The 22,798-nt window shown below is 36.9% G+C and overlaps 1 protein-coding gene across 3 annotated transcripts in view; it reads right to left on the minus strand.

Annotated features, from left to right (window-relative positions):
• LOC137407312 (ATP-dependent RNA helicase DHX58-like) overlaps positions 1 to 22,798 on the minus strand; it is a 33,388-nt gene extending 10,590 nt beyond the window's left edge. Inside the window, exons 1-12 of one of the 3 annotated variants that reach the window (XM_068093924.1) lie at positions 22,757 to 22,798; positions 16,222 to 16,365; positions 15,617 to 15,730; positions 15,277 to 15,483; positions 13,692 to 13,874; positions 13,304 to 13,401; positions 12,845 to 13,120; positions 10,141 to 10,297; positions 8,508 to 8,603; positions 6,684 to 6,865; positions 5,084 to 5,207; positions 4,207 to 4,446 (exon numbers count right to left, since the gene is read on the minus strand). In XM_068093924.1, coding sequence (XP_067950025.1) covers positions 4,207 to 4,446; positions 5,084 to 5,207; positions 6,684 to 6,865; positions 8,508 to 8,603; positions 10,141 to 10,297; positions 12,845 to 13,120; positions 13,304 to 13,401; positions 13,692 to 13,874; positions 15,277 to 15,483; positions 15,617 to 15,730; positions 16,222 to 16,309 — 1,765 coding nt within the window. In that variant the 5' untranslated portion in view covers positions 16,310 to 16,365; positions 22,757 to 22,798. Of the gene's footprint in view, positions 1 to 4,206; positions 4,447 to 5,083; positions 5,208 to 6,683; positions 6,866 to 8,507; positions 8,604 to 10,140; positions 10,298 to 12,844; positions 13,121 to 13,303; positions 13,402 to 13,691; positions 13,875 to 15,276; positions 15,484 to 15,616; positions 15,734 to 16,221; positions 16,366 to 22,756 lie in introns of all 3 variants that reach the window. The other 2 variants (XM_068093925.1, XM_068093923.1) reach the window with 2 other exon arrangements.

A 22,798-nucleotide genomic window follows, 5' to 3' on the forward strand; every position in this document is an offset into this window, starting at 1 on the left:
ACACTGTCTTTGTCAGTAACAGCACTCTGCTCCAATTCAGTATCAAAAGTAGCTAAACACTGTCTTTGTCAGTACCAGCACTCTGTTCCAATTCTGTATCAAAAGTAACTAAACACTGTCTTTGTCAGTACCAGCACTCTGCTCCATTTCAGTATCAAAGGTAACTAAACACTGTCTTTGTCAGTACCGGCACTCTGCTCCAATTCAGTATCAAAAGTAGCTAAACACTGTCATTGTCAGTACCAGCACTCTGTTCCAATTCAGTATCAAAAGTAGCTAAACACTGTCATTGTCAGTACCAGCACTCTGCTCCATTTCAGTATCAAAGGTAACTAAACACTGTCTTTGTCAGTAACAGCACTCTGCTCCAATTCATTATCAAAAGTAGCTAAACACTGTCATTGTCAGTACCAGCACTCTGTTCCAATTCAGTATCAAAAGTAACTAAACACTGTCATTGTCAGTACCGGCACTCTGCTCCAATTCAGTATCAAAAGTAGCTAAACACTGTCTTTGTCAGTACCAGCACTCTGCTCCAATTCATTATCAAAAGTAACTAAACACTGTCTTTGTCAGTACCAGCACTCTGTTCCAATTTATTATCAAGAGTAACTAAACACTGTCTTTGTCAGTACTGGCACTCTGCTCCAATTCAGTATCAAAAGTAGCTAAACACTGTCTTTGTCAGTACCAGCACTCTGTTCCAATTCAGTATCAAAAGTAACTAAACACTGTCTTTGTCAGTAACAGCACTCTGCTCCAATTCAGTATCAAAAGTAGCTAAACACTGTCTTTGTCAGTACCAGCATTCTGCTCCAATTCTGTATCAAAAGTAACTAAACACTGTCTTTGTCAGTACCAGCACTCTGTTCCAATTCATTATCAAAAGTAACTGAACACTGTCTTTGTCAGTACTGGCACTCTGCTCCAATTCAGTATCAAAAGTAGCTAAACACTGTCTTTGTCAGTACCAGCACTCTGCTCCAATTCATTATCAAAAGTAACTAAACACTGTCTTTGTCAGTACCGGCACTCTGCTCCAATTAAGTATCAAAAGTAGCTAAACACTGTCTTTGTCAGTACCAGCACTCTGCTCCAATTCAGTATCAAAAGTAGCTAAACACTGTCTTTGTCAGTACCAGCATTCTGCTCCAATTCTGTATCAAAAGTAACTAAACACTGTCTTTGTCAGTACCAGCACTCTGTTCCAATTCATTATCAAAAGTAACTAAACACTGTCTTTGTCAGTACCAGCACTCTGTTCCAATTCAGTATCAAAAGTAGCTAAACACTGTCTTTGTCAGTACCAGCACTCTGTTCCAATTCAGTATCAAAAGTAGCAAAACACTGTCTTTGTCAGTACCAGCACTCTGTTCCAATTCAGTATCAAAAGTAGCTAAACACTGTCTTTGTCAGTACCGGCACTCTGTTTCAATTCAGTATCAAAAGTAACTAAACACAGTCTTTGCCAGTACCAGCACTCTGTTCCAATTCATTATCAAAAGTAACTAAACACTGTCTTTGTCAGTACCAGCACTCTGTTCCAATTCATTATCAAAAGTAACTAAACACTGTCTTTGTCAGTACCAGCACTCTGTTCCAATTCAGTATCAAAAATAACTAAACACTGTCTTTGTCAGTACCAGCACTCTGTTCCAATTCAGTATCAAAAGTAGCTAAACACTGTCTTTGTCAGTACCAGCACTCTGTTCCAATTCAGTATCAAAAGTAGCTAAACACTGTCTTTGTCAGTACCAGCACTCTGTTTCAATTCAGTATCAAAAGTAACTAAACACAGTCTTTGCCAGTACCAGCACTCTGTTCCAATTCATTATCAAAAGTAACTAAACACTGTCTTTGTCAGTACCAGCACTCTGTTCCAATTCTGTATCAAAAGTAACTAAACACTGTCTTTGTCAGTACCAGCACTCTGTTCCAATTCATTATCAAAAGTAACTAAACACTGTCTTTGTCAGTACCAGCACTCTGTTCCAATTCATTATCAAAAGTAACTAAACACTGTCTTTGTCAGTACCAGCACTCTGTTTCAATTCATTATCAAAAGTAACTAAACACTGTCTTTGTCAGTACCGGCACTCTGCTCCAATTCAGTATCAAAAGTAGCTAAACACTGTCTTTGTCAGTACCAGCACTCTGTTCCAATTCAGTATCAAAAGTAACTAAACACTGTCTTTGTCAGTACCAGCACTCTGTTCCAATTCAGTATCAAAAGTAACTAAACACTGTCTTTGTCAGTACCAGCACTCTGCTCCAATTCAGTATCAAAGGTAACTAAACACTGTCATTGTCAGTACCAGCACTCTGTTCCAATTCAGTATCAAAAGTAACTAAACACTGTCTTTGTCAGTACCAGCACTCTGTTCCAATTCAGTATCAAAAGTAACTAAACACTGTCTTTGTCAGTACCAGCACTCTGTTCCAATTCAGTATCAAAAGTAACTAAACACTGTCTTTGTCAGTACCAGCACTCTGTTCCAATTCAGTATCAAAAGTAACTAAACACTGTCTTTGTCAGTACCAGCACTCTGTTCCAATTCAGTATCAAAAGTAACTAAACACTGTCTTTGTCAGTACCAGCACTCTGTTCCAATTCAGTATCAAAAGTAACTAAACACTGTCTTTGTCAGTACCAGCACTCTGTTCCAATTCAGTATCAAAAGTAACTAAACACTGTCTTTGTCAGTACCAGCACTCTGCTCCAATTCAGTATCAAAAGTAGCTAAACACTGTCTTTGTCAGTACCAGCACTCTGCTCCAATTCATTATCAATAATCAGTCAAATTTGAGGAGCTGCTGCATGGATCAAGTATAAAAGATGATATTGAGAGTTGTTAATGCCAGGCTAAAATACATTTCGATAATTGAATACATGCAATAAATGAGCGCGTTTTTCTCGTGAAATGCGCACTGCTAAATACATGTAGTTCTACTATCTGTCGCACGGCTTTATTGGCGTATCGTAGGTCGGTCACAACTATTAATAAACCAAGCGATTTGTGGCGATTTTTGGCCAAATTAATCTGTCTATTTATGTATAATCCGATCCGAGTTAGTTTCAGGGTTTTGCAGTAACCTTTCAAAGACTTGGTAACATATTTAAAAAGGTTTGTATGTGATTTGTATCGTTATTATAATTATTTAAATGACTCTACACAAAAATGGTTAAATTTGTTGATGAGATTTTAGTACAAGGGTTTGCGACGGCCGTTAATGAATAATTTTCAGGAGTTGTGTGCACATGTGCATTTATCATAAATCTCCCAACCAATCGCTTCGCTCTTGTTTGGTCGAGGGATAACGCAAATTCTAACAGTAAATTGAGGCTTTCATCATTTTTTTCAAACTCTCAATACATAGTAAGCTGTAAAATAGAGCATACCAATTGATGCCAAATTGACAAAAATAAAACAAAATATTTGAGATCAACACGAAAACAGAAAGATTAGAGCAGTATTTTAAAAAATCTTCCCAACAGCATCAAGTCTAACTAAAAAGGTCAAAGGTCAAATAGCCTGCTGGTTTACTTAGCTTATTTTTTTGACAGTAAGTATACCTATACATTCACGTCTATTTCTTCAAGGGTGAAAAGAGGGCTGTTTGATAACTCCAGAGGATCTATAAACACCTAGCGGAAATACTGCATAAAGTTCTCATTTTTGACCAGAGGACCAAATCAACTATTTTAGATTTTTAGTCATAAGCTAGCCTGATTCATAATTTCGTGGTAAGGCAATGTATCAAAAATAGGCCATATTCTAGCAGCTGGGAACCTCAAAGTAACTGCCCTCTGTCATCTACAAGTTTGCTAAGCTAGTGAACAGGGTCACCAGCAGTCCTGGCCTTATATCGGCTAAACTGATTGCAGCAGTAAGGAACTGTCCAATTCACTTCAGCAAATAAGGTTCAATCTATTCTACTATGGGATGAGATGGAGTATAAAAGGTAGAGCATCTGTGAGGGATGCATAAATACATAATATAGTATGAAATAATATATAATAATGTATATAATATGAAATATGCAACGTAGAGCATGGAAGTACAAGGAAAATAATTTTGGAAATCAGTAAAACTTGAAGGATGTATTCTGTCTAGCCTAAGTTCTCTATTATAATTATAGAATTAACTTTGGCAAAACGGCGAGATAATACCTATAAATCAAAATATTCAAGTGGTAAGTTTTTACCCTTTTCCTCAGCTGATGGCCCTGCAGATGTAAAGGCCTGTGCCTGGAACGTTGGGCTGGCCTGTTGTAGAAGTTCGGCAAGGTATTGAGCAACTACTCGCATTTGAACAAATATGATTACTTTGGAGTCAGCGTCTTTCTCAAATAATGCTGTCAACCTCCTTTGCAAACTCTCAATCTTTTTATTTGGCTCAGCAGTGTCTTCTTCCTTGGCCAGCCGCTGCAGTTCTTTAAAGTGTTCTGCAAAGGGCCATTGCAAAGGGTCATTGCAAAGAGTCATTGCAAAGGGTCATTGCAAACGAACACTCACCTTTACATAAGAGCGGTGATAAACAGCTCATCCTGAATACTTAACTGAATAATCCTCTCATTTTACAGAAAGCGACTGACTGCCACAGTGCAATTTATACTTACAATCATACTGTAACTGATATTGGTGACAATAACGTGTCCGATACAGATGACCAGGGTGTGACTGATAACTATGGTGTGACTGATAACTATGGTGTGACCGATAACTATGGTGTGACCGATAATTATGATGTGACTGATAATTATGTTGTAACTGATACCTATGGTGTGAATGATAACTATGGTTTTGACTGATAGCTATGGTGTGATTAATAACTATGGTGTGACTGATAGCTATAGTGTGACTGATAACTATGGTGTGACTGATACCTATGGTTTTGGCTGATAACTATGGTGTGACAGGTAACTACGGTGTGACCAACAACTATACGAGTAATGTCATAATGTCACTGATACTGATGCCTATAATGTGACTGATAGGAGTTGCTTAGCAACAGTAGCTGTTGTCAACTGAAGAAATGTGTCATCAGGAGAATATCAGCGAGATGTGCTTTGCTAAACCTACTTTGGAACAATTTCCATATTTCTTCGATGCCTTCATACATGGGATGCTGCTCCATCTCTTTGAGGTGCCGCACACCGTGTTCACAAGTCAGCAGACTCACCAGCTGTAGTGTTCTGTAGTAGTGCTACAGAAAGGATAGTAATCAGATAATTCTGGAACCAGCTAACAACCAACAATATGATAAGTCTATATACTGATCTGTCTATGGAACCAGCTAATAACCAACAATATGATAATTCTATATACTGATCTGTCTATGGAACCAGCTAACAACCAACAGTATGATAAGTCTATATACTGATCTGTCTATGGAACCAGCTAACAATCAACAATATGATAAGTCTATATAGTATATAGACTTATCATATTGTTGGTTGTTAGCTGGTTCCATAGACAGATCAGTATATAGTATATTTAGTATATAGTATATATATATATATATATATAGAAATTCATTTTCAATTTTTCTCTTGTTTATATTGGATCTGTACACTATCGACATAAAAATCTGTATTTTGATTGACATTTAAGTATCAGTAACGGATACTTAATTAGGAATAACTAGGTACGAACTATTAGGTACCAACTACTAGGTACTAACTATTAGGTACTAACTATTAGGTACTAACAACTAGGTACTAACAACTAGGTACTAACTACTAGGTACCAACTACTAGGTACTAACTACTAGGTACTAACAATTAGGTACTAACTACTAGGAACTAACTACTAGGAACTAACTATTAGGTACTAACTATTAGGTACTAACAACTAGGTACTAACTATTAGGTACTAACAACTAGGTACTAACTACTAGGTACTAAATACTAGGTACTAACTACTAGGTACTAACTACTAGGTACTAACTATTAGGTACTAACTATTAGGTACTAACTACTAGGTACTAACTACTAGGTACTAACTATTAGGCACCCTTAGGTACATTAGCCGCGAACATCCATGTATTCTTATAAATGTTGTGACAATAAAACAAATTTGAAAGAAAAAGAATTCCTCCAATTAAGTAATCCATGATTTCTTTCACCTATTAACCAAGTGTTGATGATTTTGGGTGTTTGTAACCTCAAGCCATTGGTGAATAATTTGCGGTACTCTAGTTATATAAAAAAGATCGATGTTTTGATTACTACTGATGAGTTGGCAAAGCAGCCATTCGGTTGCTTTACAAATTGTGAAACATCGTTTTTGAGATACGCTTTAGCACACCGACTTCAACCAGGAAAGTTGACAATAGATAATGGTGAGTCATCCTTTGTAAATCAGGCAAAAATGTGTTATGGAAATACCTATGTACATATACATTCACTATCTATCATATACCTAGCGATATATGTCGCCATGTGGGTGAAAATACGCTATTACTCTCCATAATGATGCAACGTAATTTTATGCTTGCTCTCCCGTGAGAGCAAGTAGTTAGCTCTTATTACTAATCTTACTCAAATTAGCCATTGACAAGGTGCCAGGCTGATGGCAAGTGGCAGGCAACTACATTACTTCTCATTATTTATAAGCTTAATTTTTAATACCCGTGCAATGCTAGACATTCCAGTAGTATTAAAATAAATACGGTAATTACTTTGAGATGGTCAAGGGCAACCATGCAGTAGTGTACATCACTTCTTAAATCTTCTATTGAGTGCAGCTGTGTTAGGGTGTCCCTCAGTTTGACAATATAATGTTCATAAGTTGTCAAGTGCCGATTATCGGGAAAGGAAGCCTTGAATGATACATCATGCCTCTGGAATACCTCTGACATAACTGCAAAGCATTAAAAGGCAGATTACAGATGCAGACATAATTCAAAAAATACAATTAATGGCAGCTTTTAAGGCTTGGAACAACGATGCCAAACTATTTCTAGTGTTTCAAAAATGTCATGAAGCAGTGTTGACCCCTTGACCTAACTCTAATGTTGATTAACTGTGATGAGCTGACAGGCTAGTATTATTATCATTATAAAAAAAATTAGAGAGCACAGCAATTAGTTCAGTCATTAGTACAGTGTGGCTGCTACGGGCACAAAGTTACAAAATTGTCACTGTTACAGTCCAGCCACCACTACAAAGTGTAATTGTTACTCCCTGCGTGTACCTACAGAGTGCAGCTACGACAGTCTAAATGTTGCTCCAGAACACAGCTGACACAGTTTAAATGTCAACTAAATAATATGGCTGTTGCAGGCCAGCTATCATTAAAGAGTGCAGGTATTACAATATGAGCGTCATTACAGAGTGGAGCTGGTACAATCAAAGCATCACTACAGAGTACAATTGATACAGTTCATACATAACTACAGAGATTAATTGTTTCAGTCCTAGCATCACTACAGAATGCAGCTGTTCTAGTCCAGATGTTCATACAGAGTGCAGCAATTCCAGCCCAGATGTCATTACAGAGTGCAGTTGTTACAGTACAAACATCACTACAGAGTGCAGTTGTTACAGTACAAACATCACTACAGAGTGCAGTTGTTACAGTACAAACATCACTACAGAGTGCAGTTGTTACAGTCCAGAAATTACTAAAGAGTGCATGTATAAAAGTCCAGACCCCATGAGAGCACAGTTAAAAAATTTGTCATGAAAGAAAACAAATAAGGAAAGCATTCAACAAGAGTCCCAGAAGTTAGAAGCAGTGAAAGAAGATAAATCTTTTATTAGCTAGTGAATTTTGGATTTTCGACACATCTCAGGAATTTTTTATTGTTTGATTGGGTACGTCCCAAAAAGAATTTTAGTTATGCTCTATTATTCATTTATTCAATCAAAACTGTGTTACTCAATTGAAACGTGGGGAAATGCACCGTAGATACATCTAAAAAGCTTAATCATATTTCAAAAGAAACTATTGCGTATAATTAACCTTAAGCCTTTCGGGTTTCCAACAAAAACCTATTTGTCAATTTAGATATCTTAACTGTAGATAAACTTTATAGGTATAAATTACTCATTCAAGCTCATAAATTGTTTCACTCTAGTAGCTCTGTATCACTATCACATTATCATACTCGTCATCAATTACTATCACTTCCTGTTCCCAAACATCTATCATCTGCTGGTCAAAGATCCTATAATTTTGCTACACCTGCGCTGTGGAATAAGCTGTCGACTGTTTAAAGACAAACAAAATCCCTAGAAAAATTTAAGGTGAAGCTGAGGCTCTATCTTAACTCTGTCGGGTGATCGTTGTTATCTTGCTTTGCGCTGCTGACTCGGGCTCGCGTACTGCTGGCTTTGTCATTTCGCAATGAGCCCCATTATCATCTCTTTGGGTTATCTCTTTTTACACACCTGACTATATGTTTTCTGCTCTTTATTATTATAACTTTAATCTGTGTATATTTTTTGTTTGCTTTTTGATGAAAAAAAACACACACACACGCACGTACACACACACTTACGCCTGTGGACTATATTCTGTTCTAATTTTTCCATGAGCTCTAATTGCAGATAGTCAGACATCTTGTCCTGTCTCCTGGATTGAACTAACTCATACTCTGAAAATGGAAGACAGACATGCAGACAGCTATTTGAAAAAACTCATTAATGCGAGGCTATTATTCGTCAATGATAATGATCTTCCAAAATCTGACTTTGAATAAAGTTTAAGACCTGTCAATGCAAGAGCACAGATATGTGAGAAATTGCGGAAACAATGAGGCTCGTTATGATTGTACATCATTAGAAAAGCTACAGACTACTTGCTGGAGTTGTCATCCCCTTATATTTTAGTATTGCCTGGCTACTTTAAACAGCTGTAGTTCATAAGCACACACTTGAAATTGTTAGAGTGTTCCCTATACATCACCATACCTATACACCACCTTACCTATACATCACCTTACCTATACACCACTTTACCTATACATCACCATACCTATACACCACCTAACCTATACACCACCTTACCTATACACCACCTTACCTATACATCACCATACCTATACCTCACCCTACCTATACATCACCTTACCTATACACCACCTTACCTATACACCACCTTACCTATACATCACCATACCTATACCTCACCCTACCTATACATCACCTTACCTATACACCACCTTACCTATACATCACCATACCTATACATCACCCTACCTATACATCACCTTACCTATACACCACCTTACCTATACACCACCTTACCTATACACCACCTTACCTATACATCACCTTACCTATACATCACCGTACCTATACACTTCCTTACCTATACACCACCTTACCTGTACACCACCATACCTATACATCACCTTACCTATACATCACCTTACCTATACATCACCGTACCTATACACTTCCTTACCTATACACCACCTTACCTGTACACCACCATACCTATACATCACCTTACTTATACATCACCTTACCTATACATCACCTTACCTATACATCACCTTACCTATACACCACCTTACCTATACATCACCATACCTATACATCACCCTACCTATACATCACCTTACCTATACACCACCTTACCTATGCATCACCTTACCTATACATCACCTTTCCTATACACCACCTTACCTATACACTTCCTTACCTATACACCACCATACCTATACATCACCTTACCTATACACCACCTTACCTATACACCACTTTACCTATACGCCACCTTACCTATACGCCACCTTACCTATACACCACCTTACCTATACATCACCTTACCTATACACCACTTCACCTATACGCCACCTTACTTATACACCACCTTACCTATACACCACCTTACCTATACACCACCTTACCTACACACCACCTTACCTATACATCACCTTACCCATACATCACCTTACCTGTACACAACTTATCTATACATCACCTTACCTATACGCCACCTTACCTATACATCACCTTACTTATAGATCCTTTTACCTACGTATCTCCTAACCTGAATAATTCATTGCAAGCAATCCACTTACCTGCACATCTCTTTACCTGCACATCTTCAAAAGTGTAAATACTGTAACTATACATAATATACAATACATAAAAATTAACTCATTAAGCAAAATATTCATGTACCTTCCTCAGGAGTAGACTGTGAGACTTCAACCAATTCCTTGCATTGAATGGGAGGAGACTCGAGGCAGAACTTGGCACACATTCCGATAATGTAGTCTTTGGCAGAGGCGAGACTGGCAGCACCTCCAGTGCCAATGGTGGCTGTCATCCCAATCAGCTAATAAAATGTGAATTTTACAATCATGTGCTTTTTTATGATTACTTATGAATATATAACTATGATTATATAATAAATACCTGATACTGACTCTGATTATATAATAAATACCTGCTACTGACTATGGTTATATAATAAATACCTACTACTGACTATGATTATATAATAAATACCTACTACTGACTATGATTATATAATAAACACCTGCTACTGACTATGGTTTTATAATAAATATCTGCTACTGACTATGATTGCATAATAAATACCTGATACTGACTATCATTATATAATAAATACCTGCTACTGACTATGTTTATATAATAAATGCCTGCTACTGACTATGTTTATATAATAAATACCTGCTACTGACTATGATTATATAATAAATACCTGCTACTGACTATGATTATATAATAAATACCTGATACTGACTCTGATTATACAATAAATACCTGCTACTGACTATGATTATATAATAAATACCTGATACTGACTCTGATTATATAACAAATACCTGATACTGACTCTGATTATACAATAAATACCTGCTACTGACTATGATTATATAATAAACACCTTCTACTGACTATGATTATATAATAAATATCTTCTGACTATGATTATATAATAAACACCTTCTACTGACTATGATCATATAATAAATACCTACTACTGACTATGATTATGATTATATAATAAATACTTACTACTGACTATGATTATATAATAAATACCTGCTACTGACTATGATTATATAATAAATGCCTACTACTGACTATGATTATATAATAAATACCTGCTACTGACTATGATTATATAATAAATACCTACTACTGACTATGATTATATAATAAATGCCTACTACTGACTATGATTATATAATAAATACCTACTACTGACTATGATTATATAATAAATACCTACTACTGACTATGATTATATAATAAACACCTGCTACTGACTATGATTATATAATAAATACCTACTACTGACTATGATTATATAATAAATACCTACTACTGACTATGATTATATAATAAACACCTGCTACTGACTATGATTATATAATAAATACCTACTACTGACTATGATTATATAATAAATACCTACTACTGACTATGATTATATAATAAATACCTACTACTGACTATGATTATATAATAAATACCTACTACTGACTATGATTATATAATAAATACTTACTACTGACTATGATTATATAATAAACACCTGTTACTGACTATGATTATATAATAAATGCCTACTACTGACTATGATTATATAATAAACACCTACTGACTATGATTATATAATAAATACCTACTACTGACTATGATTAAATAATAAATACCTACTACTGACTATGATTATATAATAAATGCCTACTACTGACTATGATTATATAATAAATACCTACTACTGACTATGATTATATAATAAATACCTACTACTGACTATGATTATATAATAAATACCTACTACTGACTATGATTATATAATAAACACCTGCTACTGACTATGATGTGATTATATAATAAATACCTACTACTGACTATGATTGTATAATAAATATTTGCTACTGATTACAATTATATAGATTTTATTTTCAAGAATAAATATGTCAGTAGAATGCAGGAAACATGTTTATGAGATGAAAGAGTGTTAGTAGTAAGTTGTTATTTAATGCACCTGACTTGATTGTCAAGGCTGATTTACCTTGGGTGACTTTTATTGATTTTATTGATTGCAAGGTCTCATATTGCTGTCAATTTGTAAACAGTGAACCAGAAATCTCATTGATTAGGTTTAGAATGCCAAGAACATTTCCGTATTGGCTTGAAATAATTTCTCCATTGCCAAACGGTTAAGAAATTATCGTGTTGGTTTTTTAACTATTGCACATTTCATAGTTGATAACATTGCTCTATGACAAGTTTCGCTAGCAATTATTTCAGACAATTATTAAATAAAAATGAATATGTATATATAAATACGCTAGGTATTGATGTTTCACTAATGCTGATTGTGAATTAATTTTTTCTCAACAAGTTGAACGTTTCAGCATAGATCTTTACCTTATATGCTAACCGATCCACATTATTCAAAAATTTAGGCAACGAAAACCATGTGTACAAAATGGCTAGGTTTAACTGGCATCGAGAGCTTAAAGGTTGACTTGCAACAAAATTCGCATTACAGTTATTTGATATCAAAATATTCTCCATGTCTTACTCTGCTGTTTTGTAAGTGCAAAATATGTGAAAATGTAATTACAAACTCTTAAAAGCTCAAAAACGAAAAGTTAATCAACGCCATCATGAAACCGCCGGAGAGGAATTCCACAATTGGAGAGAGATTTCAACCTACCGCGTTTTCGTGATGGCTGCGATTAACTGTTCATTTTTGAGCTTTTAAGAGCTTGTAATTACATTTTCACATATTTTGCACTTACAACACAGCAGAGTAAGACATGGCAAATCTTTTGATTCCAAATAACTGTAATGCGAATTTTGTTGCAAGTCAACCTTTAAAAGGAATCGAACAGACCTGAGGTAGCTGTGCTAAAGCCTTGCCATCGTGACTCATCTGAAGTTTGATTTCTAAATACTTTGATATGAGTGCATTGTACGGGCTGTCCTTTGTCGCGCGATGATACTCGTCAAAGATGAAAAGTGAGAACTGCGAGAGAGAGGCTTCTTTGTGCATGCAGAAGTAATTGAGAATAATGGCAGGTGTGACGACGAGCACAACATATCTATCCTCCGTGATCACTTTCACCAGCTGCTCAAAGGGCATCTTCACGTCTCCAGTAATCAAACGGGACTGTGGCAAAATGTAAATTCGAAAAATTGGTGGCTTTGTTTCAAGTGAGTTAACGACATGAGACAATAACAATGAGTGAAGACAATAACAAGTGAAGACAATTGTAAAGAAATTGATGCCAATCCTGAGAGAGCTGCAAGGCCAATCATCACCAATGCAACATGTAATAATTTCATTGCGTACCCGATCCTCCCAGGCCAATGGGAGATAATCCTGGATCTTTCGGATTTGTTGAATGGCAAGTTCAACGGTAGGTACAAAAAAAACAACTTTGGGTTTGCCTACAAAATAAACAAACCATCTGTAATTAATCTAATACATAAGCCTACAGAACAAAGACTTAGGCTTGCTCATGGTATATATAAACTGAGATAGGGAGGTAGTTCAACTAACACATAGCTGAGCATATTTACAAACTTTCAAACTTGTATATGCACAGGCTCAGATGTACAGATGTACATACTTTTGGTAAGATCAGCAGTGTGAGTGTGTTAATAATATATCAACAATCAATGTACGTAGAAGTGTAGAATCATAGTACCATTATTATGAAGTAAGTGTCTGTACACACCTGTTTCCCTTAGTGAGTACAGATGCTCTATAATAATCTTGATAGCGACGTATGTCTTTCCTGCACCAGTAGGTAAAAGAATGATATCGTTCTGACCTCTCAATGATCTCTCCGCCACTTTTACTTGATAATCTCGCAGAACTAGCTTTTTGTGAAAGTCGTGGTACTCTGAATAACTCTGCCCTGTATTTATGATATAATATAACTGAGTTGAACAGAGACCTAGTTAACAACCATATGATACTCTGTATAACTCTGGCCTGTATTTATGATATAATATAACTGAGTTGAACAGAGACCTAGTTAACAACCATATGATACACTGTATAACTCTGGCCTGTATTTATGATATAATATAACTGAGTTGAACAGAGACCTAGTTAACAACCATATGATACTCTGTATAACTCTGGCCTGTATTTATGATAAAATATAACTGAGTTGAACAGAGACCTAGTTAACAACCATATGATACTCTGTATAACTCTGCCCTGTACTTATGATATAATATAACTGAGTTGAACAGAGACCTAGTTAACAACCATATGATACACTGTATAACTCTGCCCTGTATTTATGATATAATATAACTGAGTTGAACAGAGACCTAGTTAACAACCATATGATACACTGTATAACTCTGCCCTGTATTTATGATATAATATAACTGAGTTGAACAGAGACCTAGTTAACAACCATATGATACACTGTATAACTCTGCCCTGTATTTATGATATAATATAACTGAGTTGAACAGAGACCTAGTTAACAACCACACGATACACTGTATAACTCTGGCCTGTATTTACCACTAGGGTTATATGCTACGAATTTTTGTCGTATTTCTCATTGTCGTAACATGTAAATGATTTAAAACGTTGCATATTTAATTCTTCAAAGCAATTCAAACTTTCGATTCAAGAGGGGGTGTTTTGAAAACATTGTATCAACAATGAAGTACTGCGTATGATGTAAACATCAATATTCGTATTATTGCACAAATCTTTGCAATCGGAGGTTGAATTTTCATCATCTTCATTAGTGACGTCTATACAGCATCCCAACGCAGCTCTGTTTTCAATGCTTTTGTTTTAAAAATTTTATCTCCAAAATAAAAAATATTAACCCCGAATTTGGAAGAAAAATTTCTCACACATTTTTACATTGACGTTTGACCTTAGACACACTTTAAAAGTGCCAGTCGCGATATAAAATAGGTGCTCCGCTGTAGCTAAAAGCGCAACAGGCTAATATAGAAAACGCGGAGTTGTGTGACAACGTCTTTGTAGCAACTCGTCAGCTACGAACAGTTTTACTAAAGTACTAGTCTCTGATTAAACGTTTTCAACTTATTTTTTTCTACATAAAATTTTGGGCTAAATCCGTTATGATTATCAATGGAGCGACGACCAACAACATCGCGGCTAAGCTGCATAGACGGAAGAGAACAACTCCCTTTCAGTGCAGCTGATGCATCAGGTGCAGTGCTTATTGTGACAAGCTGCTGTTTTGCTTGCACCGCTCGACGGGGGAAAACTCCGCAAAAACAACTATTTGTCAAGACAGGCTATATGTGCTCACATACTTGGTTGCCTACCATCTGCTTCCTGCAGCTGCGAGACATCACTCATCACTGGCATATCGATAGAGTGCTGATTTGCTAGGGGATGAGAAGAAGCTAATGTGCTGGGAGAAAGTAGATTGCCCAAATCAGGAAGTAAAGTTCCATCGGGACATGCGGGTTGTGGTTGTTTCACGGAGGAGTGTCTTTCCTTATGTTCACCAAAAGTGCCTACGAAAGAAGTCAGACTTGCACTAAGCTGTAGTACGCTTTTTTGAAAACTAATCAGACACTTCAAGGATTTCATAAACCAACATCAAAACATAGCGTTGTTTGGCTGAGTTTATGACACAAATTGGCATACCTGGTTCATGGCCGTGTTCGTAGCCATCTTGCGAATGTGCAACCCTGACATATAATGCGGAGCAAAGATCTTCCACTATTGTTCTCTCCACATCAACCAATGCCTCTTCCTCTCCTGCTAAAGCAAATGGTGAGACCGGAAGAGTATTTAGTGAAGGAAAATGTTCAATTTTTTAGATTTTCAATAATGAAGGGCTTTTGTCGACAGTAAACTTTTTGAAACTATTCACTGATGTGATTAATAGAGTAATCCTTCCTACTTCAATGCTTCATCTATTGCGGTTTCACTGTATCATGGATTTTCAGTGACTTTTATATGTATACACTGTCAGTCGTAATGGTAAATGTACAAGTAATGGTAGATGTACAAGTAATAGCAGATATACAAGTAATGGTAGATGTACAAGTAATGGTAAATGTACAAGTAATGGTTGATGTACAAGTAATGGTAGATGTACAAGTAATGGTAGATGTACAAGTAATGGTAGATGTACAAGTAATAGTAGATGTACAAGTAATGGTAAATGTACAAGTAATGGTTGATGTAAAAGTAATGGCAGATGTACAATAGGTAATGGTAGATGTAAATTACTCTGATATACCTACCTCTAGGAGATGGTTGTAATTCTACATTGTCGAATTCTTTATTCAATTCAAAATCAATAGAGAAACTCTCTGGTTCATCGTCACCCATCACGTCACCATGAAAAGAGCAACCTTTTCCTACACCTCACCTCTGAATACTTCCAGCTGGAAACAGTATTACGTTGAGTTATTAACAGTTATTAACACTTCCATCTTATACTAGTACTATTCAGCTTTACAACAAATAGATTGATTTGCCTCTCCTACAGTTTGTTCTAGTGCTTCATCATTTCAAATTAGGTTGATAGATAAATAATACTGTAAAGGTTTTGTGCGACCTTCACTTTCCTCCACTAGTACAAGACTCGGTGCATGAGTTTATACATATACTAGCTGCATTACCCGTCTACAGGAACAGACTCACGTGCAGCATAAGGTTTATTGAGAGTTGCCTTTCATACTGTAAAACAACTCCAAATATGCGGTCTACTGAAATTGTTGTCTTGATCAGAGAATGCATGCCCATATACATGTCAATGTTGGGGAGAACAATGGAAATCTGCAATGTGTCTTACAGCTAGATGCGTGTAAAATCTAGTAAATATTCTAGATTCATGTGTCTAGATTCATGCATCCGTTTACCCTCGTCTATATTTGCAGTTGACGATCGCGCACTTCTGCCGCTGAGCCCCCGCCTCGGCTGACCAGTCTTTACCCGCCGAGCAGTTGACAATTGCGTTCTTGCACTCGCCTCGCAATCAACCGCTTCGCACTCGTAATCAATCGCTTCACACTCGCAATCAATCGGCCCGCATCCGCCTCGCAATCAATCGCCTCGCACTCTCTTCGCAATCAATCGCCTCGCACTCTCCTCGCAATCAATCGCCTAGCAATCAATCGCCTCGCACTCGCCTTGCAATCACCTCCACTCGCCTCGCAATCAATCGCCTCACAATCAGTCACCTCGCACTCGCAATCAGTCGCCTCGCACTCGCCTTGCAATCAATCAACTCGCAATCAATCACCTTGCACTCGCAACCAATCGTCTCGCAACCAATCGCCTCGCACTCAATCGCCTCGCACTCGCCAACTCATTCATCTGGAAAGCCGCGCCTAGAGACTCTCGCTGTACTCGGGGCGAAAAAGGTCTCCCGCACATCCCCGAGTGATGCCACGGCCCCAAGCCTAGCTGTGCTACCCAGCGTTGCCCAGGTAGTAAAAAAAGTCTTTGCACAGAAAATTGACTTGTATTTAATATATAACAACATTTGCCATTCTAACTTTCAAACTACATATCATGAAAGAAGTGTTTTGTGTAGTTGAAATAAATTAGGAAAGAAAATAAAACAACTGTGAAGGTTTTCAAACCAATGTAAATTTAAAATTTCATAACTTTTAACGACCTATATCTTTTGATAACGTATAGTGGAACCTCAGTTCTCGAACATAATCAGTTCCAGAATTTAGTTCGAAAAGCGAGTTGTTCGAGATCCGAAACAATTTTTCCCATTAAAATAAAATAATGTAAATTTTAATCCGCTCCAAGGCAAGAAAACAACTTCGGTAAAGTATTTTTTCAACATTATACACCATAAGCTGTACTTGTACCCGGGTAATAAAAAAGTCTTTGCACAAAAAATCTATTTGTATTTAACATATATAACAACATTTGTCATTCTAACATTCAAACTACATAGGTAACGTGAGAAAAAATGATAGGCAACGTATCATGAGAAGTGTTTTGTGTAGTTGAAAGAAAGAGAAAATAAAAAAAACTGTAAAGTTTATCAAACTTTGTCAAACAACTGTAACTTTCACACTTCATATCATGAGAAAAATGTTTCGTGCAGGTCAAATAAATTTTAAGAATAAGACGACTATAAAATGGTTTAGATGTAGCAGTGAAATAATTAGCAAGTAATAGCTAAATTGAGTCTGTTTTGCTGCGATTACAATATGAGATGATTCGGTAATAATACAATTAATACGAACTGAGAAAATAAAATAAAATTCGTGAATATGTTGAATTAATAATAACAATTCTTGCATAGAAATGTGTGTATAAAAAGTTACTGTTCCACCAACAGCTATCCATCAAAACTCTGAATACGACGATACTGGTATGACGATATGTTATGTAAAAAATAAAATATTGTAGTGTCTTTGTCTGATCGAAGGTGAGGGAATCTGGACGCTATTCCTACTCGAGATAATGCAATTGTCCGCATGAAAAGTAGTGACCTTAACAGCGATTTAGCAATTGAACCTTAAGAAAAGCCAGAAATAGAGGTTCACAAAAACAGCATCGTGTTTCATAAAGTTAATAAAATTTAATCGCCAAGTTCTAATATCGAGAGAGTCTATTGTCGATATCGTTTTGCCGAAAACAAATTAGCCCTAATACGTCGAGGACAAAAAAGCATCGCGTGTCATGAAGCTAAAAGAAAGCCATAGAGTTGTGATTATTACATCATTTTTGTGTGAAAACGGCAAACGATGAATAGCTTATGTATAGAGGCGTGTACTAACCGGAGATTCCCATTAATGCGCTTTAGATACCTAGTAGCGGCTAATAGTCCGAAAAGTACGGTACTCTACAAGGCGGACACTCAATCAAACAGACAGACAACGATTGCCGTTTATATAGTAGATTTCTGCTTAGTTCATAAGATGTACAAGAATGCTCAAGTAACAGGCAATGAACAGGCCCAGAACAGCAGCTCTGCTCTTCTACACAAATGTTTGAGTTTATATAGCTAGTAAGCTCCGACTCCGTTCTACTTGGCTGGACCTGGCACGGCTCCGGCCTAGACTCGGCACGGCTCTGGCTTGGCTTTGGCTAAACTCTGACTTTGGCTAAATTATTTTGCCTGACTGAGCACAGCCTGGCTCGGCCCTAGGCTCAGCTCTCAGTGGATCACATTCCACCACAATACATATATAATATAGGCTGTAGATCTCAACTCGAGTTGAGATCTACAGCCTGATGACTGCGTTAGCATGAAATTGACAATAGCTGACCAAGATAAGTACTCTATTTAATTCTCTACATTTATTTATATATATATATATATATACTAGTTGAATGCCCAACATTGCCTGAGTAATAAAAATGCCTTTCGACAGAAAACTTATTTTTATTTACCGTATAAAACATTTACAATTCTAATTTTTAAAATTCGTATCATGAAAAAAGTGTTTTCGTGTAGTTCAAATAAATTAGAAAAAAAAGATAAAACAACTGTAAAGGTTTTCAAACTTTTCCGAACAACTGTAACTTTTAAATTTCCGATCATGAAATACGTGTTTTGTTGAAATAAATTAGGGGGAAAAATAAAACTGAAAATGCTAAACTGTAAATGTAAAATCCTTAGCAAGTAATGGCTAAGTGAAGCCTGTTTTGCTATAATGTTATGGATTTGCTAAACTCAGCTATTCCTAATAGCCACGTGCATCAAGCTATCCTGGGGTTAGCATAGTAATATGCAAGCCAGCTTTCATGGAAAGCCAATGGAACTCTGTATATAAGGATATGTAAAGCATTGGAGACCAGGATGGGTAAGAATAAGTAACAAAGGAATATACACTAGTGAGACAGAAGAACTATGAGCACGAGATACTGCCTACACGCAATGAAACTATATATGGACATTTGTTGATTATTTGAACTTTAACTCATCTCTGTGCAGCTTTAGCTTGCGTAATAAAGAGCCATACTCATTCACCAGTCATCTTGCTTGCAACAATTATAGTTGTGCATGAGAGCTAATACTCATTCGGTATAAGACAACTTGTAACCAGAACCCACTTAGTAGTGATTGCAAATGCCGTAAGTCGCTATATTAGCGAGAGGCAAGCGCAAAAATTCACTACATTGGTGGCAGTAGTGGGATATCTGTAATCCTGTTGCTACTGAAAGTTTAGCTGTACGCACAACCTAGTAATTGTTAAACAGCTCTCTGGAGAGAGATGGCTCAAGGCAGAGACTACAGAATGTCTACTAATCCATTCCTGCCGATCAGTAACCCGTTCGTGGATGGAGCTAATCCATTTACTGATACTGCGAAGAAACAGCCAAAGGAGGTCATGCATTCCAATACATCAGTACACATCGATGCGGCAACTTTCATTGACGATATGTACCAGAAGTATATGTTGAAACTGCAGGACAGACAGGCTGCCAGCAATCACATATCGTCTCCAGCAGAAGATGAATTAGCTGGGCATCAACCAGTGCAACCACCAAGAGATCTTCTTAAAGTTACCCAAATAGCCAGTTTGAGCTGATGTGCTACATTTAATTTCATTAGAAATGGCTAAACAGACCAAGCTGATAAAAGATCAGTCTGCCAGAATTGCTGCTCTGGAGCAAAAGAGACAAAGCGATAACAAAACCAATGGAAAATCTCGAAAAGTGAAATGTTGTTTCCGATGTGGAGACAACTCACATCTAATAAGGAGTTGTACGGTACCAAAGAAAAGGTCACAGCTATCCATAAGCTCTAATCAAGAGAAACCACAAAAGTTCGTTCCTAAGATTATGAGTAAGTTGGTTGAACCTGTGCCCTATACCAGTTACAACAAATTGGATAAACCATGCAAAAGCACAAGGGTAAGCCATGCGGACAGGACTGCCACTACCTCGACGCTTGATGTTCCAGGAATGGAGGAGCAGCTGCATGTCGGTTCAGATAAAAGGCTTCAATTTGCATCCGCAAAGGAGGTTGGCACTAAACAAGAGCAATACCAGTCAAGGCTCCCACATTGCAAAAGACACCCACGAAATCACGCTGGTATGGCGCCTTACAGTGCCTCGCGTTTCGCGTTCACAACTCGAGTTGTACAACTCGAGTTATATTTACCAACTCAAGTTTGTAAAAATAACTCGAGTTGTACAACTCGAGTTACACAACTCGAGTTCATCAAAAATCCAGGCTGAGTTCTTTTAACAGCAACTCGAGTTCAACAACTCGCCTTGAGAACATCTCATCATTTCATTTTCTCTAGCTATATTTTCTACATATGGAATTTATTTTAGTGCATCATTAAACGCCGTTAAAATAATTTCTATGTTCATTTTCGGTGTTCATTCAGTTTTTGTCAGGTTCTAGAGAGATAACTCTTTTTTCATTTGAAAAAGAAGTGGCCTACCTCCCACATAGATTGTTTTTTATTTGTTTTTTACATTCTACAATTGATTTTGTCTCATTATATTTATAGAAATAAATATGCGCAAATATCGCCAATATATATATAATTTAAATGTGTCTATATATTTAAACTATTATTATTAAATTTCTGTAAATGTTCTGTAAATGAGACACCCCAATTACTCACTTTGCTTTTTATAAACCCGTGTTAGTTTTGCGTATAACACAACTCGAGTTAATCATAAACCCAGGCCGAGTTGTACAATTCGGCAACCCGAGTTGGACAACACGGCAACTCGAGTTGGACAACACGGCAACTCGAGTTGTGAACGCACAACGCGAGGCACTGTAAGGCGCCATACGCTGGGCATCACTCTTACGGCAACAGTAGTCCTTTCACAGAAAAGGTACAGCATTGTGGAGCAACCAGTAACTCTCGCAAGCATTGGACTGCTAGCACAGCTGGTAGCAGCAAAGTTTATTCGAGTAGCAACGCTACTCGTGTACCTGCAACAACCTATCAGCTGCATGCTAAAAATATGCAAATCAACATCATGACTACAAAAATACACTGGAATCTTGCCTTTATGAAGTCGTCCAAGAAAAGAATGAAATTCAATGCCAATACCTGAAGCTGCTTCTCAAATATGATGACCTAAAGTATCACTTCGACTCAGGCCAAAAAGAACACTCTAAGTTACGCTACTTAAATCCATAATTGCCTTATCGATGCTGGTAAGCCATTATTTGAATACTGGCACCGCATCTAGGGGCGGAGTATGTTATGGATTTGCTAAACTCAGCTATTCCTAATAGCCACGTGCATCAAGCTATCCTGGGGTTAGCATAGTAATATGCAAGCCAGCTTTCATGGAAAGCCAATGGAACTCTGTATATAAGGATATGTAAAGCATTGTAGACCAGGGAGGGTAAGAATAAGTAACGAAGGAATATACACTAGTGAGACAGAAGAACTACAAGCACGAGATACTGTCTACACGCAATGAAACTATATATGGACATTTGTTGATTATTTGAACATTAACTCATCTCTGTGCAGCTTTAGCTTGGTAATAAAGAGCCATACTCGTTCACCAGTCATCTTGCTTGCAACAATTATAGTTGTGCATGAGAGCTAATACTATTTCGCTATAAGACAGCTTGTAACCAGAACCCACTTAGTAGTGATTGCAAGTGCCGTAAGTCGCTATATTAGCGAGAGGCAAGCGCAAAAATTCACTACAATATCAATAAAAAATTATTTGGTGTACGAATATATGAGTTTAAATCGCTTCAGCGCTGGTATCATAAAGCAAAAGTATCGTATAGAGTGGTATAGAAACCCACGGTAAATATCTAATGCAAACATTGTGAAAATCTTGTTTACGGCAACATTCAATTTTTACCTTATTTAAGCGACTTCCAAAAATAACGCGCAAATGACCAGC

Source organism: Watersipora subatra, chromosome 10 (genome assembly GCF_963576615.1).
Source record: "Watersipora subatra chromosome 10, tzWatSuba1.1, whole genome shotgun sequence".
In the NCBI taxonomy this organism is placed as follows: Eukaryota; Metazoa; Bryozoa; class Gymnolaemata; order Cheilostomatida; family Watersiporidae; genus Watersipora; species Watersipora subatra.